Source organism: Zonotrichia leucophrys, chromosome 26 (genome assembly GCF_028769735.1).
Source record: "Zonotrichia leucophrys gambelii isolate GWCS_2022_RI chromosome 26, RI_Zleu_2.0, whole genome shotgun sequence".
NCBI lineage: Eukaryota > Metazoa > Chordata > Aves > Passeriformes > Passerellidae > Zonotrichia > Zonotrichia leucophrys.
Genome location: NC_088195.1, coordinates 4,361,786 through 4,385,792, shown reverse-complemented (window position 1 = coordinate 4,385,792; position 24,007 = coordinate 4,361,786). Strand labels below are relative to the sequence as shown.

The window sequence follows — 24,007 nt, the reverse complement described above, 5'->3', positions numbered from 1 at the left end:
GGTTGCTATTAGTTGTAGGTTGACTAGTCCTTCTAGGTCTATTATTTTTTATCAGGAAAGGTCAATTAGGTGGGAGGCAATGTTTTGTCCTCCGTTGAGGAAATTAGTTATGCTTAGGCGGTGGATTAAAGGGTTAAAGTATGCTAGGGATGTGGAGAAGTATCTTGGAAGTGAAAGGACTGAGGTGGGGAAATTCTCCACATGGTGCTGTCTGTGGTTTGGGTAAGGAGTTGTTGGAGCCCATCTGTTCAGCTGTGGGCTGTGACTTGTGCCACAGGTGAGAAAACACAGCTTGTGGCAATGCTCTGGAATTTAATAAATTTCCTGGGTTCAATCCTTGCAGGTTTTTGGAGGTGTTCCCCTCATAACACACCCAGTTTCAGTGTGCAAAGCTCAGGAGCACCTATAGAACACATTCTGTGCTGGTTTTTTACTGCAGGGGTGAAAAAGGACTTGAAAGCCATGTCCTTGGAAACCCACAGAGCTGTTGTTGTCTCCCTCCTGCAGGCACATCTCCTTCAAGAGGCACCTGCCCCGGCAGATGCACGTGTCCAGCATGGACTACGGGCTGGAGGCGCCGGCCGTGGCCGAGCAGCCCACCAGCATCGGCCGCATCAAACCCGAGCTCTACAAACAGAAGACCGTGGACACCGAGGACCCCAAGAAAGAGGCAGAGAAAACCTGCGGGAAAATCAACTTCACTCTCAAGTACGACTACGAGAACGAGACGCTGACCGTCCGGATTCTCAGGGCTTTTGACTTGCCAGCCAAAGACTTCTGCGGCAGCTCGGATCCCTACGTGAAGATCTACCTCCTGCCCGACCGCAAGCGCAAGTTCCAGACGCGCGTGCACAGGAAGACTCTGAACCCCACCTTCGACGAGTCCTTCCACTTCCCCGTGCCCCACGAGGAGCTGGCGAGCAGGAAGCTCCACCTGAGCGTCTTTGACTTTGACAGGTTCTCCAGGCACGACATGATTGGAGAAGTCATCTTGGAGAACCTGTTCGAGGACTCGGACCTCTCGCGGGAGACTTCCATCTGGAGGGACATTCAGTACGCCACGACGGTGAGTACCTGCTGGGCAGGGTGGGGTAAATCAATCCTTCATGTTAGCCCAGGGACCTGCAGCCATGGCTCAGCTCTCTGCCATGTGCACATGGGATGCCTTGGAGGGCCACCTAGAATGGAGGCTAGACAGATTAAAGATAATAAAGTGGGTTTTTAAAAAAGGCCTTCAATAGATGCACCTTGGGCAGTCAAAAGCCTGGCAGAGACTACACCCAAGATGAACAATGGTCATGAGTTTCTCAGGCAGGGTTGGGCTTCTCCACAGGGGTAAATCAACCCTTCCTGGCTCCCAGCTGATGGTTCCTCACCTCCTGTTAGCCCAGGGACCTGCAGCCATGGCCCAGCTCTCTGCCATGTGCACATGGGATGCCTTGGAGTGGCTACCTAGACTGGAGGATAGACAGAGTTAAGAGAATAAAGTGGACATTTATAAAAGGCCTTGAAGAATTATAAATTATTAATTTATAATTATTTAATAATGATATAAATATAAATATAAATATAAGCACACACACATATATATACATACATATATATATATATATATATATATATATAAATTTATTCATATTATTCTTTTGACTGCACCTTGGGCAGTCAAAAGAAGCCTGGCAGAGACTACACCCAAGATGAACAACGGTCACGAGTTTCTCAGACAGATAAAAGTTTGGTCTATTTGCACATCAGGGGTTAATTGTCCAATATAGCTTCAGGTAATGAAGTCCTATTCCCCTGGTTTGCTTCCACCCCTCCATTCACTTTTGTTTATACTTTAATACTTGGTCACCCAAAGCAGAGGGTGACCTTGGTTCTCAGGCTGGAAGGATTGTTTTGTCTGACTAAAATGTGAAAAGAACTTACTAACACTCTATATGGAGTTCAGAGTTCTACACTAGTGCAGTACAGGATCTGAAAAATATAAAAGCTAAAAACTTAAGGCACCACATGATCACAGTAAGGAAGAGCTCTGCAGAGCCAGTACCAGCCCTTTGGTGCTGAGAGGTGCTGGATGTGCTGCTGGCAACTCTTCCAGAGCTGGTTTTGGGTCTTTTAATAGTTCTGTTGAATTCCCTCTGGAAGAGAAACCAAGCCTCAGAGAGGAAAAGTCCCAGCCCTTTCCGTGTCACACGGAGCTGGCAGGAGAAGCCAAGTGCTCACATTGATCACTGAGTGCAGAGCAGTGACATTAACCTCTCCATAATAGCTGTCTGCTCCTCCACTGCCCTCCCAGGAGGATCTGGCTGGTCCTCAGGGTGAGTGAACGATTGAACTGCTCTGCAGCTGGACACTAAATCAGCCATTGTCATTGTCATGTCACATTGTTATTCCTGAGACTGAAAGATGAGACATCCCCACCCCTGTGGCTGGAAGCGTGGGCCCTGTCACATCTTTCCTGGTGACTGGCAGAATGCCACAACTTGCAAAAATCTGTCCTGCAGCTTCCCTCATAGCTCATCTCATACCTTTTGCTCCCCTGCTCTCTGTGCCGAGGAGGGAACTGTCAAACACAAATATTTACTGTGGCCAGCAGTGCCACAAGACATTTGCTTTGTAACTTTTTCTCAGCACTGTGTTCCCCACCAGCTGAACCTCTTGGTGACTTCCACCAGTGCTCATTCTCCTGCTGCAGGGTGTCCAGAACCTTCTGGCAGCTCTGTGAAGCCCAGCAGGTTTGCAGAGCCCTGTGTCCTGTGCCCAACGGGGTCCCAGGGCACTCAGGGGACACACAGCCCATCACCCACCCTGGAAAGGGCTCAGGGGCTGGTCTGGGAGGGCACAGAGATCTTTGGACACAGGGATGGAGGTGGTGCCTGCCCAGAACCCTGGGGCAGTGATGGCAGTGTGCTGGGAGCTGCTGCTGTGCTGCCTTTTGAGCATCTTGCCTGGGAGAGCTGCAGGAAGGAGGCACAGGATCAGCCATGAGGAAAGCAACAGTTTGAGTTAGCAGGGTGCTCACAGCTCTTGGCTTCCAACCTGCAAACAGCCACGGCTGTTGTGATTGATGAGTGGTAGTGAAAGCAGAAATGCTGGCAGAGAGGCAAGCAGGCACCAGGCACATCCTTCACCCCGAGAGGGGCTGCTGGAACGGCAGCAAAGTGCACCTGATGTGCTGATGCCTCCTGGAGGAACCTGCCTGTTGGTTCTGCAAGCAATAGTGGATGCTTTCCTGGCTAAATAATCTCATTTAATGGGGGAAAACCCCACAAAAGCCAGTGGAGATGATACACCAGCAGAGGGGCTGTTGAGGGAAAAGCCTCCAGAGAAAAATCTCATTTAATGGGGGAAAACCCCACAGAAGCAGAAGGGCTGTTGAGGAAAAAGCCTCCAGAGAAGGTGTGAGGGGCGCAGAGCCAACCCCATGGCCAAGGTGTGTTGAGCAAGAGCCCGGCGGAGCTGCCACAGAAACATCCAGCACCACGCTTGGCTCCATCCCCTCATCCTCTCTGTGCCATTCTTAAGGAATGTGCTTCTCCTGGAACATCTCAGCCAGCTGTAGCACACCCAAGGACATTTCTGTTTAATCAAAATTGAGAAGGGTAAATACAGTTTGCACAAAACCCCCAGAAAGCTCTGGGTGCCTAATAATGCATGAGATCAATGGTGTGGGTAAGAGGGTAGGAACACACTTAAGAACTGATCTGGTCAAGTAGCCAGCACTCAGCTGCTTAATTAATGACTGTACAGCTTGTGAATCAGGGAAACATCTTTGGTTTCAAGTCTATTGATTCAGAGCTTCCATTATTTCCTAAAAGGTACTGATATGAATTTTGGAAATGTCCCAATGTCTATAATCTGCAAGAAAATAATGTACCCACAGGACACGCTTTGCTCTCTTGTATTTATGGTTGCAAAGAAAAATCTCTTGACCTGATCCAATGAGGTCAAAGAATAAATTATGTTCATTTTATACCCTGAACGGGTCCTCTCAGTGCAAGGAGAGGAATAGAAGATGAGATGGTGTCCAGAGGGTGCTCTCACCATCTCACACAGGGCTGCTCTCTGCTGACATCTTGTCCAAGGTCTCCTGCCCTCGTCCCTCCCACACCAACTGAGAACAAAGAATGCATGAAAGAACAGACCCAATCAAAATTTTATATAATATTCATTAGTATTCTGCACATCTAAGTGGAATAAAGATTTAATCTTTGCCTTACCTGAGAATGAGCAGGAAATAATTTGGCAAAAACCTCATCCATCAACAAGATCTATTCCCCTAACACTTAGCAAAGCTTTAAGTGCATTTACTTGTCTTTCTAGTTCCATCACTCTACTCCTAACAGCCACAATTTCTCTTCAGCAGATCATTATATCACATTGAAAGGAATCAAACACACTGTTTCCCAAAATAAACTGCTTGTTTGCTCTACAGATGTGGGATCTGTATGTAGAAAAATAAGATTTTTTTTTTAAATCCATTTTTAGAAGGTGTTTGGAAATCTTTCTGCTGACTTCAGATGATGATGCTTTCTAGTTTAAATCAGACATTTGGTTTGTTTATTTTTCCCTGACTTCCCGTGGGCAAGGCAATGATGGAAAGGGCTTTTAGGAGGTGTAGTCGATGAAGCTGCAGGTACAAGAAGTGCTAAGAGCCACGGATAAAAGTTATTTGATGGGGCACTAAAAGAGTAAATTGTGTTGGCTTCTGTGTAATCCTAAAGTACCAGACATTTCTGAGTGCCATCTGCTGGTTAATTCCCCATTTATACCTACAAACACACAGCCCCACGCTGTGCCTGCTCCTTGAGGGCATCTCAAAGGGCTTGGTGGTCCAAATGCGGACACATCACAAACTAAAAGCTCAACAGAACCTTCTTAGCTGTCTTCTGGCTTAAAGTTTTACCCCCCAGTTGATAATTGCCCAAAAACTCACACTCACCTTCAGAGAAAACCACTGTGTTACTGAAAGACATTTTCATTTTATGCAGAAATGTTGGGCACTGTCAGTCACAAACCTTCATGACTGAATTCATCCCCACCCACGGCAGGGGGTTGAAACTAGAATATATTCAAGGTCTCTTCCAACCCAAACCAGTCTGTGATGTTCTGAACTGATGGCACTGGCTGTCACAGAAAGTTTCTGAGGAGATTTCTGCAGTGCACAGCTGGAGAACACGGCGCCACTGCGTGTCAGGAGCTCATCTTTCTGTCACCTCACTGTGTTTGTCACATTCCTGGAGCAGCCAGGCACCAGAGACATGTACAGTACATTCCCTCAAGACTTGATACTAATTTGATTTCCTCACTGCATTGATTTGGTGTGAGCTATCCCATCTCCTCTGTGTGAGCAGTGGAGCAGGAGTGCTGTGCATTAGCTGTGCACAGCTGGGAGGGTGCAATAGGCAGCCCAGACTCCACTGAGGCAGAGGAAGATTGTCCTTAACTAAAATGTGGAGGTGTAACCTATTTTTCCCATTCTCTGTATTAATTTTTAGCCAAATCGTGTTGGGGTGCACTTGAATAAATTAAAATACCCTTTGCTACAAATGGCAGAGCAGAGGAAATGCTGGGGTGGAGGAGGAGGCACCTGGCTGGTTCTGCACATTTCCAATAAAATCTGTTCTCTGCTTTATTGAAGGAAAGCGTGGACCTGGGCGAGATCATGTTTTCCCTTTGTTATTTGCCAACTGCAGGTCGCCTCACCTTAACAGTCATTAAATGCAGGAATCTCAAAGCTATGGACATCACTGGTTACTCAGGTGGGTGTTTGGTGGCTGAGGAGGATCCCCTTGCAGCCTCATCTCCTCCTCTTCCCTCGTTGTACCCTCAGTAGATGGTGGGGGAACCATCACAGGAATACCTGAGAAAGCTTTGTCTGTGTTTTAAATGCAAACAAAATTTTTAAAGTAGACAATTTGTCACTTTTTTCCCATCCCATTGGAGGGTCTCAAGGGTCAGAGCTCTGATCCATCTCTTGGCTTGGACACTTAGATCCCTTGTAACCCTTTATAGCCAGAATCAACTCTTTCACCCCAAATCAGGAAAGGATCATGGCTCACCTGGATAAATCCCACTGGAATGTGCATTCCCCTGTGCTGTGCCCAGTAGTCAAACCTGAGGATCACACCACCTATAGACTGTTTGTATTTGCAGTTTCAAAGAGCTGACTCGCAAATTTAGCATGCACAAATTCTGGTTTTCATCATAAAATCCAATTTCTTTTCCAGACACCCACTTCAGAGTATTTGAATTTCATTGTACGAAAAGCAGTAACAACAGAGACCTTTGCAAAAAATGTTTCTGCTCAGCTGGAGCTTAATGCCATATGAAATGTCTGAGAATTGAGACTTCAGGTGAAGCCAGCTCAGCCTTTCTGCAATAATAATCATGCAGTGCTGGTTCTCTGGTGCCTGAAGTTCAGGTCACCACCCACACCAGTATGAGAAATGGAGGATTTTACTGGTCTGCAAATAAACTTTTTTTTCTAAAAGTCCATTTGAAGAGCACCTCTGGCTCTGATAAAGCTGTTTCTATATTGCAAAAGTAACAAAACACATTTTCATCAACAAAAGGTCTTCTATCTCTTCCTCCCTAGATCCATATGTCAAAGTGTCTTTGCTCTGTGACGGGCGAAGACTGAAAAAGAAGAAAACCACCATAAAGAAAAACACACTTAATCCCACCTACAATGAAGCAATAATCTTTGACATTCCCCCCGAGAACATGGATCAAGTCAGCCTCCTTATCTCTGTCATGGATTATGATCGGTAGGTGGGAGGCTCTGGAGGGCTGGAGGGGAGAGCATCCCATTGGGTGCAGATTTTCCAGCTCAAATGCAATTTTCCACAGTGTTTTCCACAGTGTTTTCCTCATGGCAGGGCTCAGTGGTATCCACCTGTCTCTGGTGATATATTGCTACAGTGACATTGATATTTATGGTTATGGAAAAATAACGAGTTTGGCAAGGCTGCTCCTTGCTTTATGGCATTTCCTTGAGCGAGTGCCACTTTCCCCTTGGTTATTTATTGTCCTGCAACCCATTTTAGAAAGCAAATAATGTGAGCCCGAGCAGCTCTGGGCGTATGAATGATGTATTAATGAAGCTGGGGTTATTCTTGCTGTAGAGCACTGCTCACACCTCTGTGGCTGGACTGACCTGCAGAAATAATTTAAAAGCTGCTGTAATTACCTGTGGTGGTGGCAGGGCTGGGGCAGACAGCACAGCCCAGGCTCACCAGCAGCAGGGTCCAGGTGTGGGCAGGTGTGTCAGCCAGAGGGATGGATGGATGGATGGATGGATGGATGGATGGATGGATGGATGGATGGATGGATGGATGGATGGATGGATGGATGGATGGATGGATGGATGGACGGACATCAGGAATAGGTAGGTGCATCCCTGCATCCTTTCATTGGATGAACAGATGGATGGATGGATGGATGGATGGATGGATGGATGGATGGGTGGAGGAAGGAAGGAAGGAAGGAAGGAAGGAAGGAAGGAAGGAAGGAAGGAAGGAAGGAAGGAAGGAAGGAAGGAAGGAAGGAAGGAAGGAAGGAAGGAAGGAAGGAAGGAAGGAAGGAAGGAAGGAAGGAAGGAAGGAAGGAAGGAAGGAAGGAAGGAAGGAAGGAAGGAAGGAAGGAAGGAAGGAAGGAAGGAAGGAAGGAAGGAAGGAAGAGAAGGAAGGAGGATGAAGAGGAGGATGAGGATGGAGATGGATGGGAAAGGATAGAAGGATGATGATGGGTAGATGGATGGGAGGAGAATGGATGGTGATGGATGGATGGATGGATGAATGGACGATGTGTATGGGGTATGTGGGATGATGGATGGATGGACAGTGGATAGAAGGATGGATGATGGATGGATGGATGGATGGATGGATGGATGGGGGATGGATGGATGGATGGTGATGGTGCTCCTTCTGTGCCGTTCCTCAGGGTGGGCCACAACGAGATCATCGGGGTTTGCCGCGTGGGGATCAACGCCGAGGGGCTGGGCAGGGACCACTGGAACGAGATGCTGGCCTACCCCCGCAAGCCCATCGCCCACTGGCACCCGCTGGTGGAGGTGAAGAAATCCTTCAAAGAGGTGAGTGGGGTGTCCTTCCCTCCCAGGGCCTGGGCTGGGCGGGACTGGGCTGGCTCCAGGCTTTCAGAGAGCTCCGGCTCTCGCCTGGGATTTTCTGAGCAGAGCTGAGGGAATTTTCTCACCAGAAATGAACTCTAGAAAACAAGCACTTCTGTATTGCCTCGAAATAGCTCCTTGAGCTCGCAAGCAAGACTAAGAAGAACTGTATTTACAGATGTGACTGTTACATTTTGGGTTTTTTCTTTTCTTTTTCTGTTTTTTTTTTTTTTACTTTTCCTTTTTAAATTAGAAATTGAGAGCAGTAAGGAAAGAGAATGCTGCTCTGATTGCAGAACAAATTGTCCAGGGATATTGCCTATTTCAAGTTTCAATTTTTCATCCTAAAAGATTTTTCTGTTGACTCATCTCCGAGCCTTTGAGGGAGAATAAATAGAACAAATGTAATTGCTCTAAGCATTTCCAGAGAAAGAGATTGACTTGATGCAGCCCCAGATGATAAAATAGGGCTGAAATGCCTGGGTACCATTTCGACCATCTCTGGCATTTTCTTCCCCTTTGCACTCCAATTTCTCACGCTTCTGTGGAGCTCTTTGGCTTTGCCTGATTTAGGTCATAATTTCTGGAGGACAGAGATGTGGAAAAGGGCACACACGCCTTTGACACTTCAAGTATGAGAACAAAGCACCAGCATTTGAGGCCAGTGATACAATAATAAAGGCAATAAAGCCTCCCACTGTATCTGGGGCTGAGGAGGTATTTTCCCTCAAAGCCACAGCATAAGTACTTAACAAAAATCATCTCATTTTCCCCTTGAAGCTGAGTGCTGAGCTGTGCTGAAAGGCAGACACTGGGCTTGCTGAGACTCCACAGTACTGTGAATTAGTGTATAAACCCTGTCTTTCTTTGAAATCTGCTCTTTCCTCCAACAAGAAGGGGTGGGCAGGCCCTGGCACAGGGTGCCCAGAGCAGCTGTGGCTGCCCCATCCCTGGCAGTGCCCAGGGCCAGGCTGGACAGGGCTTGGGGCAACCTGGGACAGTGGAAGGTGTCCCTGCCCATGGCAGGGGGTCAGAGCTGGATGATCCAAGGGGTTGGAACATGATTGAAGTTCCTTCCCACCCAAACCACTACATGATGAACAAATCAGTTGGTGCTCAGTGCCCTCTGTCCCAGCCCAGCTTGGTTACACACAAAGGAAAACCTGGCAGCTGATATTTTAGCTTAAGACACAGTGGAGGTGGATATATTGGACAATGGACACCTGAAAATTTGCCCTCCTTTATTTGAGGTGATCTGTGAGCTCACCTTGAATCAGCACAGGGCTCAGCTGGGCAGGGCTGGGGTGAGTCAGAGCAGAATTAAACCCTTGTGCACTTTGTGTGCTGTGTGCTCTGCCTTTGGGTCCTGAGCAGCCCCAGGGCTCCATTCCCCTTCCCTGCTGGCCCTGGGCAGGCTCTGAGTGTCACCTCCCACTGCCACAGGGAGCTGGGGACCAGCAGCCACAAGGTTTCACCAATAATGGAACTGATCTCTCATTGATCTCTTGGCATCTGTAGCACTCCCAGTGTGACACCAACAGCCATGGCTGACCCAGGGACAGGAGTTCCTTCTCCAGGTTGCAATTTTTATGGCTTTACTTTTCAGATGCAGATGGGGTTTTGAAAGAAAAACTCCTGTAAAGTTTTTGAAAATCACTAAGAAAAAAAGTAAAAAAAGGCGTTATTGTTATGATGAAACACAGAGAAACCAAGGAAGACATGGAAGATGACTCACCTTCTAAAATATACTTTGAAAGCCATGGCTGAGCCCCCAAGACTCTGGAAAAAAACTGAGTGAATCATTTCACCCCTCAATGCACAGGTCAGGAGCTCTGCTTAAAAGGAAAGAAAAAGCCCTCTGATCATCTGCTCTGGTATTTCTGCCACAAACTGGTGCAGAGAGCCAGCAAGCAAATGGTCCCTGTGTTTATTTGCCCTTTTAGGTTTTTAGCACTGCTGTCTGCAAATCCCCAGAGCAGCCTAAAAGAAAAACCAAACAGAAAAGGCACAGGCTCCTGGGGAGAAATTAATGGGAAATGGTATTTGACGGTTACAAGACATTGTATCACCTTTTCCATGTTGTGTTTGGGTATCTTTGAAAAGAAATTTGGGGTTTTGGTCCTGTAATCCCAGCTCTGGGTCTCTGTGCAGCTGCTCTATCCTGCTGCTGGCTGTCTGTCCATCTGTCCTGAGCATTCTGGGGGAGAGCTGCTGGCCCTTCACGCCTTCCTCACCTTTGTGGGGGTGACCTCGGGCTGTGCTGGCATCTTGAGCCATCATTTCCATCTTCCTCTTTGTCTTCTTCCTCTTCCTCTTTGTCTCCATCGTCTTTGAGTGTGTTTTTGCTGGGCAGCAGCAAATGGAGCATTTTTGTCCCAGTTGATCCTCGTGATGGTCTCTGTGTGCTCTGACCATCAGTAACAGCCTCTGGCTCCATCCAGATCTTCCCTGATTGAGTGCTTGACCTCAAACCAAGGCGAGGGAGCCGTGATTGAATTGTGCCTTTGATGTCTAAATGGAGGGATGGTGACTGGAGCTGCTCCAGGCACTGCCATCTCCCCTCGCTGTGGTTGGGGTCCCATCCTTTCCCCACCCCTCACAGGGGAGAAAAATGTGGGGATATAAAATTTCTTTATATCCCAAAAAACCAACACCCTGCCTGGTGCGCCTTGGAAAAGCTTTGGCCAGGAGAAGGAGCTCCCACCGTGTTTTGAGTACAGCTCAGAGTCACAATTTCTGGTGAATTTACCAGGAAAATGTCACCAGAGCTGTGCTGCTTCAAGAGGATGGCCCAGCCCTGACCCCCTTACCCTGCCACAGCAGGGATGGATGGATGGATGGATGGATGGATGGATGGATGGATGGATGGTTGGTTGTGTCCATGGTGTTGGACCGACAGCCTCCTCCTTTGCTGAGCCATGATTCTTTGTCCACCATGAGGACCTGGGCAGCTCCAGCCTCTCCCAGCAGTGCTGGGTTAACATGGCACAACCCCTCATTTCTGTGCCAACATCAATTGGGCCCTTCCTCCATGAGCTGGTGCCTCTCCCTCTTTGCTTTCACTGCTGGAAAAAGCTCCAGTGAAAAGGGAAACACTTCGGATGCACATCATGTCTTTGGTTGCTCCATATTTATCAACAGTATGAATAACAAACCATAATGACTGCACTTCTCTAATGACCATCATCATTAAAGAGGGAACATGGAGAACATGTGCAAATGAATCATTAATTACAGGCTTTTAAGCGCTATCCTCCTCACACAGATGTTCAGAAGGCGAGTTTCTGAGCAGAAAGGGAGAATCCCTCTTTGTGGGGTTGTTCTGACAATCAATTCTTCCCCTCAGCACAAGCTGTTCCCAGTGTTTAGCCCTGAGGCCTCGCTGGCAGCTGCTCCCTCCCTGGTCCTTCAGCCTCCCCACCCCTGCTCCTCCTGCATTCCTCCACCCATCAGCCATGTTCAGGGCTGTGTGCACAAAGGGAAATAGAAATTACAGCTCGTTCTTCTTAGGATTTGAAGGGAATTCTGAAAATGGGGATTTTCCCTGTGATCTGTGAAAGACAAAGCCCGGAATCGCGGGGTCGCGTCATCAGCGCGATGCAAAACGCGTCTTTGATGCTGCCAAGTGCCTCAGACTTTCAACATTTATTTGTTTAAAACATTGCTCCAGATAAAAACTGCTAACTCTCCTGAGGGCCAAGTGATGCCCATAACGAAGAATAATCATCTTTAAAGATAAGCCCTTCCAGACTTCGGGGTGTGTTTGATTTAGGTTGAACTGGTCCTGGTTTCTGACTGTTGGCTACACAATGCATGGCTCACCTTTTCTAATTAAATGAAGGAAAAGTATCTCCAGGTTTCTCTGTGGTCATTTGGACCTGTCCTTGGAAGAGTTTTCATCACATTTTTGGAGTAACAACGCTGTCATTGTCATGCAGACAGCACGAGGCAAAGAGCATGGGGAAGGCTCTGCCAAAAACCCATTTCTGTTGTAATTTCTGCAATCTGTTCCCTGGCAATTCTCATGGGGAGGTTGTACCAGTATTATCAATTCCTCAGGGATTTTAGACAATGCTTTTGACATGAGAAACATAGAGGAAAGTGTTTCCTTACCTTAAGGCAGCTGTTTGGCAGAATGAGCTTCTCATCTTCATTCATTAATTTCTGCTCAGCCCTGATGAAATAGAGGCTGTTCAGTGCAAACCTGTGCAGTGAGTTACTTTACACTGACTGGTCTCTTTGGGGAAGGAAATTGGCCAAATTTTTGACCACTCCAAACCCATGGAGCATCTGCAGAGCCTGCTTGCCCTGCTCACCCTCCCTGTGAGCACCAGGCTGCTGTTGCCTTATTTTTATTCAAGATGGTTTTGCCAAGACAAGGGTGAGGTCTGGTTCCCCAAGTGGATTTTCACCCAGAGAAATGAAATTCATACATGCTTAAACATTAATATCAGCCAGCAAAGAGTTTCTGCTGATGTGGGAGGGGAGGGAATTGAATTGATCCAGGCAGTGGAAATCCTGCCTCCCGTTGTCTCTGGGAGATGTCTATCATTTGTCACTGGAATTTAATATAACAAGATGGTGAGATGGGCAAGTGCTCAAATGCTTCAGGAATAATGGGTTTGAATTATGATAATAGCCCCCAAGGCAGATGACAAATAATTTATGATCCCCTAAGTATGGCAAAAAAAAAAATATTTGCTCCATCCACCGTGTCTCTGATCTGATTTTCCCTTTGAGAAATGTCTCTGGTGCTGTGGACAGAGCTGCTGTGGAGTAAAAATTACCAGACTGGAAAGACTCAAGTACTCCTGAGCTTAGACAGTATTTTTAAACCAGAAAGACAACAGCAATAAAGCAGGGAAAAGCTGAGAGCACTTTGTCTTCACAGCACACACAGACACTGTTTATTTTCCTTTTTGTTTTTTGTTTTTTGTTTTTGGTGAGGAATCCTCACAATTGAGAATTGATTTACAAAGCAATAAAGAAAATTGCTCAGCAATTCCTCCTGAGTGGTTAAACACGGGCATTGCATAAAATGGAACTTGTAGAGCAGAAGAGAGGCACAGCAGGGATGGGATGGGATGGGATGGGATGGGATGGGATGGGATGGGATGGGATGGGATGGGATGGGATGGGATGGGATGGGATGGGATGGGGTCCATGGGATGGGATGGGATGGGATGGGATGGGATGGGATGGGATGGGATGGGATGGGATGGGATGGGATGAGTTGGATGGGATGGGATCCATGGGATGGGATCCATGGGATGGGATCCATGGGATGGGATGGGATGGGATGGGATGGGATGGGATGGGGTCCATGGGATGGGATCCATGGGATGGGATCCATGGAATGGGATCTGCAGATGGGATGGGATCCATGGGATGGGATCTATGGGCTGGGATGGGATGGATGGGAATCCTGAGGAAGAGGAGATGGACAGCACGATGCAGGATTGGGAATAATCCCAGCCAACCTCTCCTGTTTGATTAACTCGATTTCTCCTCTTTCCCAGTGGCACGGCCGGGCAGCGAGCTTCGACAGCCAGGGCTCCTGTCCCTCCCCCAAACCACCCCCCACACCATGATCTGGAGCAGGGACAGCAAAATGGGACTAAACCAAGTAATTTTTGCACTTGGCCTTCAGTCTCAGTGGTTGCTGAGGGGCGGTGGCAGCAGCGGGACTTTCCGGGTAGTTGTTCCTGCGTAAGTAAAGGTAGAAACCCGTTTTGTGGTCAAATATGTTTTTGTCTAATATGTCTCCCAAGGTGATGTTATTTTTGTGGCTTTTGCTGTACGGGTCTGTTTCCAGAGGGAGAAGGTGGACTGAGACGTGTGCTGGGAGTTTGGTCTGTAAAATAATGTGTAAAATAGTTTTTAGTGTGTGCAAAGGCTGGAAAGGGGCCGGGAGGTGTCTGCAGAGAGCAGAGGTGGCCAGGACAGGGGACAGGGGACAGTGGCCACTGGAAAGCTGCGGCAGAAGATGGGAGAGACTCTTCCAAGCCACCAGCAGCTCCATCCTCGTGGTCAGCCCCAGCCCTGCAGAGTGTCCCTGGGTTTCCTGTTCATGTAGAGGTGTCCATGAGCTCTTAGAAGTTTGTGCAGTGTGTACCCCATGATTCCTTTTGTCATATATTTAAAAAATGCTGTTGATTCCTCAGGAGGGGAACCCTGGGTTTTTTTCCCCTGTATCTGAAATCTCCCCAGAGCTATTTGCATGAACAGTTTCTTCAGCCCCCCCCTTTGTAGCTGCTGCTCATCCCCCAGGACATCCCCACGTTATCTGGAGTGGCCACAGGTGGGATTCAGAAATAAAAGGGGGAAAATGTTACAGAAATGGGTGACAGCCCTGCATGACCACTGGGTCTCCATTTCTTATCTCATCCAAGTAATAAAGGGCGACCCAAGGGGCAAATGGAATTACAGAAACATGACTGATGCTAAAAAAAGCTTCCAAACTTTTTTTCTAAAGACTGTCAGCACTTTCTTAAAGAATAAAGTTTCTCAGCCCAAGCCCTGAAGGAAGGTCAAGTTCTGGGAAAAAAAACAACCCCAAAGCTTTGCTGGTTTCTTGGCTGCAGAAGCCAAGAATGAATTTAGAATATCCCAAGCACTGGCTTTACAGCTAAATCAGCTGATCTTTATCAGCCAGCTGTGGATTTTGGACACTTTCTCATCCTGGATTTTTCTCTGAGTTAAGAAGCGTGCTAGTGCTGTTTATTACACCCTAATTAAATTAGGCAAAAGCAAATATTTTAGTTTGGAGGTAGAATTTGTGAGCGAGGCAGCCTCAGGTTAGCAGGACTGTGCTCATGAGCCCCAATCCTCAGGTCAACTTCAGTTCCCATTTTCCCAAATGTCACCACGTCACCCCTGGCTGCACATCAGGGCTGGCACAGAGGGCTGCTTGCATTGCTCCTGGGTGAGATGAATCCTTTGTTCAGTGAAGGGTAAATACATCATTCCTCATCACACCTTGTGTCTTAATTCTCTTTATGTGCCACATGCTGTAGGAGCAGAAACTCAATAAAATTATTTGATTTGTAAGTGCTGTCCTGTCTGGTGGAATATTTCCTCCTGTGGGAGCAGGAATCGTGGGTTGTGTGGGTTTGGATGGGTGCAGTGATCACCCACATGTGACAATGGCAGAGCCTGGCCCGGCGTGGGGCTGGGCAGGGGCACAGGGTGGCATTTGGAGCAGACCTTGGCTCTGCAGCTCCTGCCTGGCCTGGGACGGCCACACCATCCCAGGGACAGCCCCTGCAGCAGCTGAAAGTGCATTCCAAGCACATCGCCACAAAAAAAGTGCTAAAAGTGCATTGGTTTCCCAGCACAGAGTGTTCTGAGAGCTTCTCCTGGGGAGCAAGGGGAGGACAACCTTCCTGAGACCATCATCCTTCCTGTGTTTAATTAAGGGGATGAGTTTCTGGCCATTAAAACTGATTGACTGGGTGGGTCAAACACTGCCCACGAGCCCCTGGACCTCTGCCTGAGCTGGAGGAGCCTCGGGGGAGCAGGGCAATGAGCTGGCAGTGCCTCTGGCAAGTTGGCAAACCAAAGGACAAGACGTCCCCAGAAGAAGCCACAGCAGTCCCAGCTGGTGGCACTTGACAATCATTAATTGCAGCAACCCACTCAAATCCTTTTCTTCTCTAATCCAGGCTTTTTGGGTTTTGGCTTTCTCTGTATAATCTCCATCTTTTATCCATTCTCCTTGTTATCGAGGATTTAGTCAAAACATACGTGGGGTTTGACACAAAGCTGCTATTTTTAATCCCTGCTTCACACAGATAATCAATTTCCACTCAATACTGGCTGTCACTTGCATTGCTGGAAAACTGGATCTCACGTTAGTGAATAACACCCACGCCTGCTTGGCTCAACCCCCCCTTCATTTATGTTTTAAATGCTGAGATTTTGCCACATCCCTCAGCCAGGGGATAATCAGCCCATTGTGTGTTTGTCACTGGGGGGGATTGGTCACACTCATGGGGACCAGATCCACACACCACAGCAAACACTTCCCTTCCATGCAGGGGGGAATCAGAGCCCTGGGAAGGAGCTGAGCCCAGCAAAGTGCCATGCCAAGATTTGTTGAGTTGTTTTCTTGCTCCTCACTTGCTGCTCTTGACCCTGTAATAGCAGCTCATGGAGACATTTCAATTATTTCCAAGCAAAATAAGGAGGGTCACCCCAGGGCCACGTCCCACAGGAGGCTTGGCCATGCTGGGGCTCCTTTCAAAGTCCCTGCAAAGGGGAGGATGCTGCTGCAAGCAGCCACAAATGAATAGTCTGTTTTATTGAGTAGTGCAAGCAAAATAAACACTGGAGCATTCCCAGACCTTCCTTTCATTATTTTTTCCTCATTTCTCTTCAGTTTTAGTCTCACAGTCTCCATTTTCATCAACGACAGGCTGCAGGGAGGGGAGGGCACACTGCAGGGAGGGTGGGCAGGGTTGGTTTCATGTGGGGACTCAGGGACAAGGGAAATCCCACGGGTCCAGCTCACTGCAAGGGCTCAGAGGGCTGGGAACTGTCCCAGCCTTGCTCCTTCCCACCAACTGGACAACAAAACAAGTTGGATCTGAGAAAAAAACGGTGGAAAACATCCAGTGGGAAGTGAGTTCCAGACATGGAATTCCAGACTGGTTTGGGTTGGAAGGGGCATTGAAATCCATCTCATTCCACCCCTGCCATGGTAGGGACACTTTCCACTATCCCAGGGTGATCCAAGCCCTGTCCAGCCTGGCCTTGGACACTTCCAGGGCCTCCCCACCCTCCCAGGGAGGAATTCCTTCCCAATACCCAGCCAGGCTGATATTCTCCACTGCTGCCTGCCCACTGATCACATCATTGTGTGATGAGGTTCCTTTCATACATCAGCAGCACATTTGTTTGGCAAAGTGCAGAATCTTGTCATAACAATTTATATTTAGTCTCCAAATGTGGCCTTTAATTGCTAATTACAGAATGCTACTCACAGGTTGGCAAATCACACACACCAAGAAGGAAAAGCCAGTGAGGAAGAAAACAATTGGGGGTTTATAAGGGCTTAAGAAAGAAACAAAAGTGGTCTTTAATTATCTTAGGGTTAAAAATAGCAGCTGAGAAATAAATGTAATTCCAATATTGATGTTGAAGTGGGGGTTGTGTCACAGCTGCCACAGCAAGGCTGTCCCAGGGCTGGGAATCACTAATTTTGTGGGAAATTTTTGGGAACAAGGGTGGCAAAGCCCACCTGGATGGCAGGAGCTGCAGACAGGGACTGACAGATGGGGGCTCTGGGGCTCTGGGTCACAAACTCAAACCCAGATTTGGGATGCTGGGGGCAGCAGAGAGGGCAGAGCAGGGACACTTGGGACATTCCTGGATCTCACCACCCCCAAGTGTGACCCAGGGGGACAGGCACATCTTTGTGGGCACCTCTCTGGGCCCAGCTCTCTGGCAGGAGCTGCTTTGTGTGCTTTGATTTCTATTTTATTTTATTTCTTCACAAGCCTTTTATTTACACACGATTCTTGATTAGCCTGTGGAGAGCATTCAGTCAATGGGCTCAGTCCCAAACACATCCCAGTCCTCCTTCAGTCTTCAGTTCAAGCAATGTCAGTCCAGATAATTTTATCTTTGCTTGCAAGATAATAAATTAGACAGAAAATTATATATAGCTCATTGGAGAAAATTACAGCCCTGATCCTCGAGATCCTGATCTCAGTCCTCTGTTTGTTCTTCACTTTTACTACTTCTGTTATTTGCCCTCCTAATTGTGTCTCTAATTAGGCAACCCCAGACTTCTCAATCTCATTTTGCCAGAGGTTTTCTCCCCCAGGGGCCTCATTGTTCTCCCTGCCATTAAGATTACCCATCAGTACAGTTGTGCACTTATTTAAATGCCAGGTCAGGATCTCATCTCTGCTGTGAGTTCCTCACTCTGGGATGTTCTCCCTGGGCCTGCAAACCCTGGCTGCCATTTCCAGGCAGTCTCAGCTCCTGCCTGAGCAAGCCCAGGGGGCACAGGGGGTGGGATGCTCCTTGCATTGGATATCCCAGGAGAGCTGGGCTGTCTCTGCACGGTGCAGGAGATGTCAGCTGGATTAGTGCGGGAACTCAGCACATCCCTTTGGGTGTCCAGAGTTGCTGAGAACCCTGTCAGGGGGCTCAGAGACCCTGGCATGCTGCCCAGAACACCTGGTGGCTTGATTTTGATCCTTGCAGCAAAATGCCAGCTTTGTATGAGGATGTGAAAGTCACACAGGTTTGAATGGTGTAATAATAATATATTCACAGGGTGAAAATGTAGATTTTAGGATTTTTGGTATGGGGGTTATGGGGACAAGACGAAGGAACTTGGGCATGTTTAGCCTTTCTTCTTCTTCTTCTTGTTCTTCTTCTTCTGCTGTGATGTTGGCACTTTGGGATTGGTTTAGAGTAGAAGTGCACTGTCTAACACAGGTGATAGGTATTGGGAATTAAGTGTAAATATGTTATACGTAGTTTGTAGTATAAAAGGACAACACAGAGTGCCTGTGGCTGCCCTGCTGAGTAGATCTGGGCTGGGCAGAAGGAAAATTTTATAGATAAGGATTAATAAACAACCTCAAGACCAAAAAGTGAAGAGTCCAGACTTGTTCTTTGGACGCACTGGCCAAAACAGAGACATCCTGCACATCTCGGGGCAGAGAACATCAGCAGCCAACTCAAGGGATTAGGACAAAGGGGAATTGTTTTAAACTAAAGGAGGGGGGAATAATTTAGATATTAGGAAGGAATTCTTGGCTGGGAGGGTGGGGAGGGTGCCCAGAGCAGCTGTGGCTGCCCCTGGATCCCTGGCAGTGCCCAAGGCCAGGCTGGATGGAGCTTGGAGCACCCTGGGACAGTGGAAGGTGTCAGGGTTGAAACTGGATGAGCTTTAAGGTCCCTTCCAACCCAAACCATCCTGTGATTTTGTGATTCATTTGGCAACGAGAAGTGATGCAGTTTGCTCCTTTGCTGGGGTGAGCATCACTCCAAAATCCAGTTTGACAAGAAGCCAGAGCTGCAGGTAAGCCTGGGAGAAGTGGAATTTGTCTCCTCTTTGCAGATGCACAGGCTTGGATATTCTGGATTTCTGTCCAAGAGCCAGAGGCATCCCAGGAGCCCAGCCTGGCTCTCAAACCCTGCAGCCTTCATCAGCAGTGCTACTTAAATGTACAAGAAATGTCTTTTTTTTTCCTGGACTTTTCCCAAAGATAATTTGTAATTATATTTTACAGCTTTATATATATATATATAAAAGACAGTGCGTTAGTCATGCAAATATAATTATATATTTTACGTTCCCGTGTCATTTTAATTAAAAACATGGTATTTAAAGCACGTACATCTCAAAAACCCAGTATAGGCTTCTATTAAAAATGCAGTTGGTTAAAGCTAATGAAGTACCTGGACGGGCCAGGACAAACAGAGCCTGCTCTGTTGCCGTGGGAACAGCCGAGAGAGCCCGAAATACCGGGGAAAATGTGACTGGGGACAGAACCAGCCCCAGCCCCAACCCCAGCAGCCTTTTCCTGGCTGAAAATGTGACTGGGGACAGAACTCTCAGGTTCTGAGTTGCTGAAATGGCTCCCAAGGTATTACAATTTTTTCCCAGCCCTGTGCTCAAGTTGAAGAAGAAGTTGAGATTCCTCAGCTCTGGTTCTCAAGGTTGTTTATTTTTCCTTATCTATAACATTCTTTCTCTGACCTGCTGAGATCTGTCTGGCAGGTCAGGTTGTGGCACACTGACCACCCTCAGGGCAGTGTTATCTTTTTATACTAAGAACTACCTGTACTTTATTTACAATAATTTTCCAATACCCATCACCTATGTTAGACAGTTTGTCTCTATCCTAAACCAATCCAGAAGTGCCACCATCACAGCAGAAGATGGAGGACAAGAAGAAGAAGGAGAAGGACAGAACACACCCAGATTCTTCTGTCTTGCCTCCTGAACCCCCATTCTAAAAAACCCAAAATCCTACTTTTTCACTTTTTCACCCAGTGATAAATTAACTATTATTCTGCTCAAACTCTTGTGGCTTGTAACTCTTCAAAACAGTTGGTATTTGTTTCCATGGGTTAAAATCAAAGGCACAGGTGTTTTTGATTCTGTGCCAGGGTCTCTGAGCCCCCTGCCAGGGTCTGGAGTCCTCCAGGGCAGCCAGAGGAATGTCCTGGGTTCCAACAGAGAACCAGCCCCAGCCCCAATCCCAGGGGCCTTCTCCTGGCTGAAAATGTGATTGAAAGACAGAACCAGCCCAAATCCCAACCCCAGTGGTCTTTTCCTGGCTGCTGTGCCAGATGTGGCACATCTGGGCCAGATCCCATCTCCCAGGGCTGGAGGAGCTGTTGGGAGTGGTGGAGTGGCCATTCCAGTGCTGGAGGCCCACAGGAATGCAACATCAATATTGAATTTAAATTTATTTCTCATCTGCTATTTCCCCCCCTAAGATAATTAAAGACCACGTTTGTAGAGAAGCAAGTTGTGAGAAAAGCAAGGCACAACTTCCCAAGAATATTTCTGGGATTCACATTCTCTGAACCTCAGGGAAAGAAAAACCAGTTCTTATCTCATTTACTGCTCCTGTGTTTTGGAACAAGTGGAATGCATTGTGGAAGATTGTTTACCTGATGGGAATTGGTAACTGGATTCTGGTTTTGATTTACTGAGCAGTTGAATCCAGGAGTGTGTGGGGACTGTGGGCTGATAGTCATGAGATTCTGGGCAGTGGAGTGCAGTTGGGAGCTTGTTCAGGTTCAGTTTAGATGTAATATTATATATATTATATATTATAATCTATATATTATATATAATCATATATAATATATATCATATCATATCATATCATATCATATCATATCATATCATATAAGCCTTCTGATATCCATGGAGTCCTCATCATTCCTCCTGGACATCGGGGAAAAATATCACCAATACACATTTGTTTCTTTCTTAAACCCTTTTAAACCCCCAATTATTTTCTTCCTAACTGGTTTTTTTTTTTTTTTTATTTTTGGTGTGTGTGATTTGCCAACCTGTGAGTAGCATTCTGTAATTAGCAATTAAAGGCCACATTTGGAGGCTAAATATAAATTGTTATGACAAGATTCTTCGCTTTGCCAAACAAATGTGCTGCTGATGTATGAAAGGAACCTCATCACACAATGATGTGATCAGTGGGAAGGCAGCAGTGGAGAATATCAGCCTGGCTGGGTATTGGGAAGGAATTCCTCCCTGGGAGGGTGGGGAGGCCCTGGAAGTGTCCAAGGCCAGGCTGGACAGGGCTTGGGGCAGCCTGGAAGGGATTTGGGCCCCGGGCATCAGCAGGGAACCACCCCAGAGCCAGGCAGAGGATGGCAGTGCGACCCAGCCATGCAATTCACACATGCAAACACTTCTTCTGGCTCGTTAATTGCTTCCGAAGTGGAAGATTTCTCCTAATCTCCCATTAGCAGCTGCACATCCCTCTCCATTTCAAATTGCCGTGCTTGAGGCTTTGTGGCTGCCGGCAGGGACCGAGTGGAGGAGCGGTAATTTTGGTAATTTTTTAATTAAGCCGCTTTGCCTGCGCTCCTCTCGGATGTCTGAGAGAACAGAGGGAGGATTTTGCTGCTGATTTCCTGGAGACCCCCCTGCCCACCCCTCTGGGGATGCCCCACCAAGGGTCCCTGTCCTGGTTCTGCTCTGCACCAGCCCAGGGGGACCCTGGTGCCAAAATTGCAGTCCTGGGCAGGGTGATGTTGGAAGCCAGGACACTTCTCTGCTCAAACCCCTGCCAGGGGGCTCAGATCTCAAGACATCTGTGACTTTAATTTTGACCCATGGAGCAAATTACCACCTTTATATGAAGAATTACAAGTCAAGGGAGTTTAAGTAGAATAATAGTTAGCTTGTCAGGTGGTGAAAAGTAAAATTTTGGGGTTTTAGAATGGGGGCTTGGGGTCCCAAGATGGAGGAATTTGGGCATGCCCTGTCCTTCTTCTTTCTTCTTCCTGGCCTCCATCTTCTGGGTGATGTTGGCACTTTTAAATTGGTTTAAGGTAGAAGCTGCCTGTCTAACATAGGTGATAGGTATTGGGAAGTAATTGTAAATATTGTACACATGGTTTTTAGTATAAAAGACAACACCACCTCCAAGGACAGTCAGTGTGCCTCTGTCTGACCTGCTGAACAGATCTTGGCAGGCCAGAGAAAGAATTTTATAGATAAGAAACAATAAATAACCTTAAGAATGAGAACAGAGGAATCCTGACTCCCTCTTCGACTGCCAGGCTGGAAAAAGAAACTTGTACCTATCTCGGGGTCACTGTGACCAGCAGAAATCCTGAGAGGTGAAACCCCCTGAGCCCCTCTGTTCCAAAGGCAGCTGCACCAGGTGCAGCTCCCACCTCCCAGAGATGATTTAATGGGGTTTTTCTGGGATGTGATGGCTGCAGGAGCACCTTCCTGCCTGTTGCATGACCTGGGCTTTGCCCAATGACCTCTAATTGCTGCTCTGCTGGCCCCCAGGGAGCTGCAGGGATGCTCCACCTGCTCCTGAGTGCTGAGGGAATTCTCCCCTCCCTCCCCAGGATCCCACGGGGATGTGGGGGATTCTCCTCCTCTGGCTGCTCATTGGGATCACAGATCATTTATTCTCCAGGCTAAAGGGGAGGTGCTGCCATGGCTCAGGACCTTCCCAAGCTCATCCCTCCGGGACAATGCCAGGACAATGAGGGCTGTGCTGCCCTGGGCTTCTCTTGGATGCAAACAAAAGTTCCTGGCAGCAGGAATGGAGCTGATGATGCAATTACAATAATTATTTCCTAAACCTGCACGGCCCTGCAAGCCTCTGGAAGTGGCTCTTGCAGTGAAGAGGAGAATGGAGGGCTCAGAGCTGCCTGCACACAGCTGAGCATCCCAGGGGATGATGACACTACACCCCAGCTGTGCAAAATTTCATGCCATTTATTGGGACTGATGTCTCTTGATTAAATTATACTTCTTTCTTCATTTATTCTCTAACAAGCTGAACATTTCCATTTCCCAGGTCAGGAATGGGAGGAGGTGGCAGCTGACACTGATATTGGAGGGGGCTCAGTTGGAGAGGAACGCTTCTCATTTAAACCTCTGATTTCCTGAAAACCTGCACTCAGGGGAGGATTGACAATTCAGAGCTGAAGCTGAGAGCTGCAATCTCCTGCAGGAGCTGCTCACAAAGCCCAGTGTGGCTCCATGGCCTGTGTGGTGCCAAGAATCCGCCAGGTTGCAAAGCTTGGAGCAATTTTAGGTTAAAAGGGAATCATAGAATCATGGAATGGCTTGGGCTGGAGGGGGCTGTAAAGATTATCCAGTTCCAGCCCCCCTGCCATGGGCAGGGAATCAGACCTTTCATTTTTCCTCCCCTGAGCAGATCCATGGAAGTGCTAATCTTTGCACCATTTTCATTTACAAGGGTTAGGAGGTAATTTAGGAGAAATCCGTTTAACTGAGCAATTAGCGAGTCAATAACACACTTCTGCATTCTATTAGAAAAGGAAAAATTGATAATTTCTGTTTGTTTTGACCCTACCTCTGCAGCAATGGCAGCAATTTTCCTGGATAATCCCAGTTACCATGGTTATATCTTGTTATATCTCCCTCCAGGACCTTGGCCACCTGCAGCAGGAGGACACAGCAGCACGGGCAGAGCTGGGGGGAAACTGCTCCAGCCCCCCCAAATTCTGCATCCCTGTGCCACTCCAGCCTCCCTTGTCCTGCCTGCACCATTCCCCTTTCCCCAGCCAGCAGATGGGAAGTCAGGAGGGCTGGGAACTCCAAATTTGCTGCTGGGGATGAGGGATTCAGGGGCAAAGAGAGAAAAAAAATCTCTACTG

At 47.6% G+C, this 24,007-nt stretch overlaps 1 protein-coding gene across 1 annotated transcript in view; it reads left to right on the top strand.

The window, feature by feature from the left end:
- SYT6 (synaptotagmin 6) overlaps nucleotides 1–15,188 on the top strand; it is a 36,810-nt gene extending 21,622 nt beyond the window's left edge. Inside the window, exons 3-7 of the mRNA XM_064732952.1 lie at nucleotides 508–1,066; nucleotides 5,645–5,765; nucleotides 6,602–6,773; nucleotides 7,948–8,098; nucleotides 13,654–15,188. Of these exons, the coding sequence (XP_064589022.1) occupies nucleotides 508–1,066; nucleotides 5,645–5,765; nucleotides 6,602–6,773; nucleotides 7,948–8,098; nucleotides 13,654–13,725 (1,075 nt within the window). The 3' untranslated portion in view covers nucleotides 13,726–15,188. The remainder of the gene's footprint in view (nucleotides 1–507; nucleotides 1,067–5,644; nucleotides 5,766–6,601; nucleotides 6,774–7,947; nucleotides 8,099–13,653) is intronic.
- Nucleotides 15,189–24,007: the final 8,819 nt, after the last annotated feature.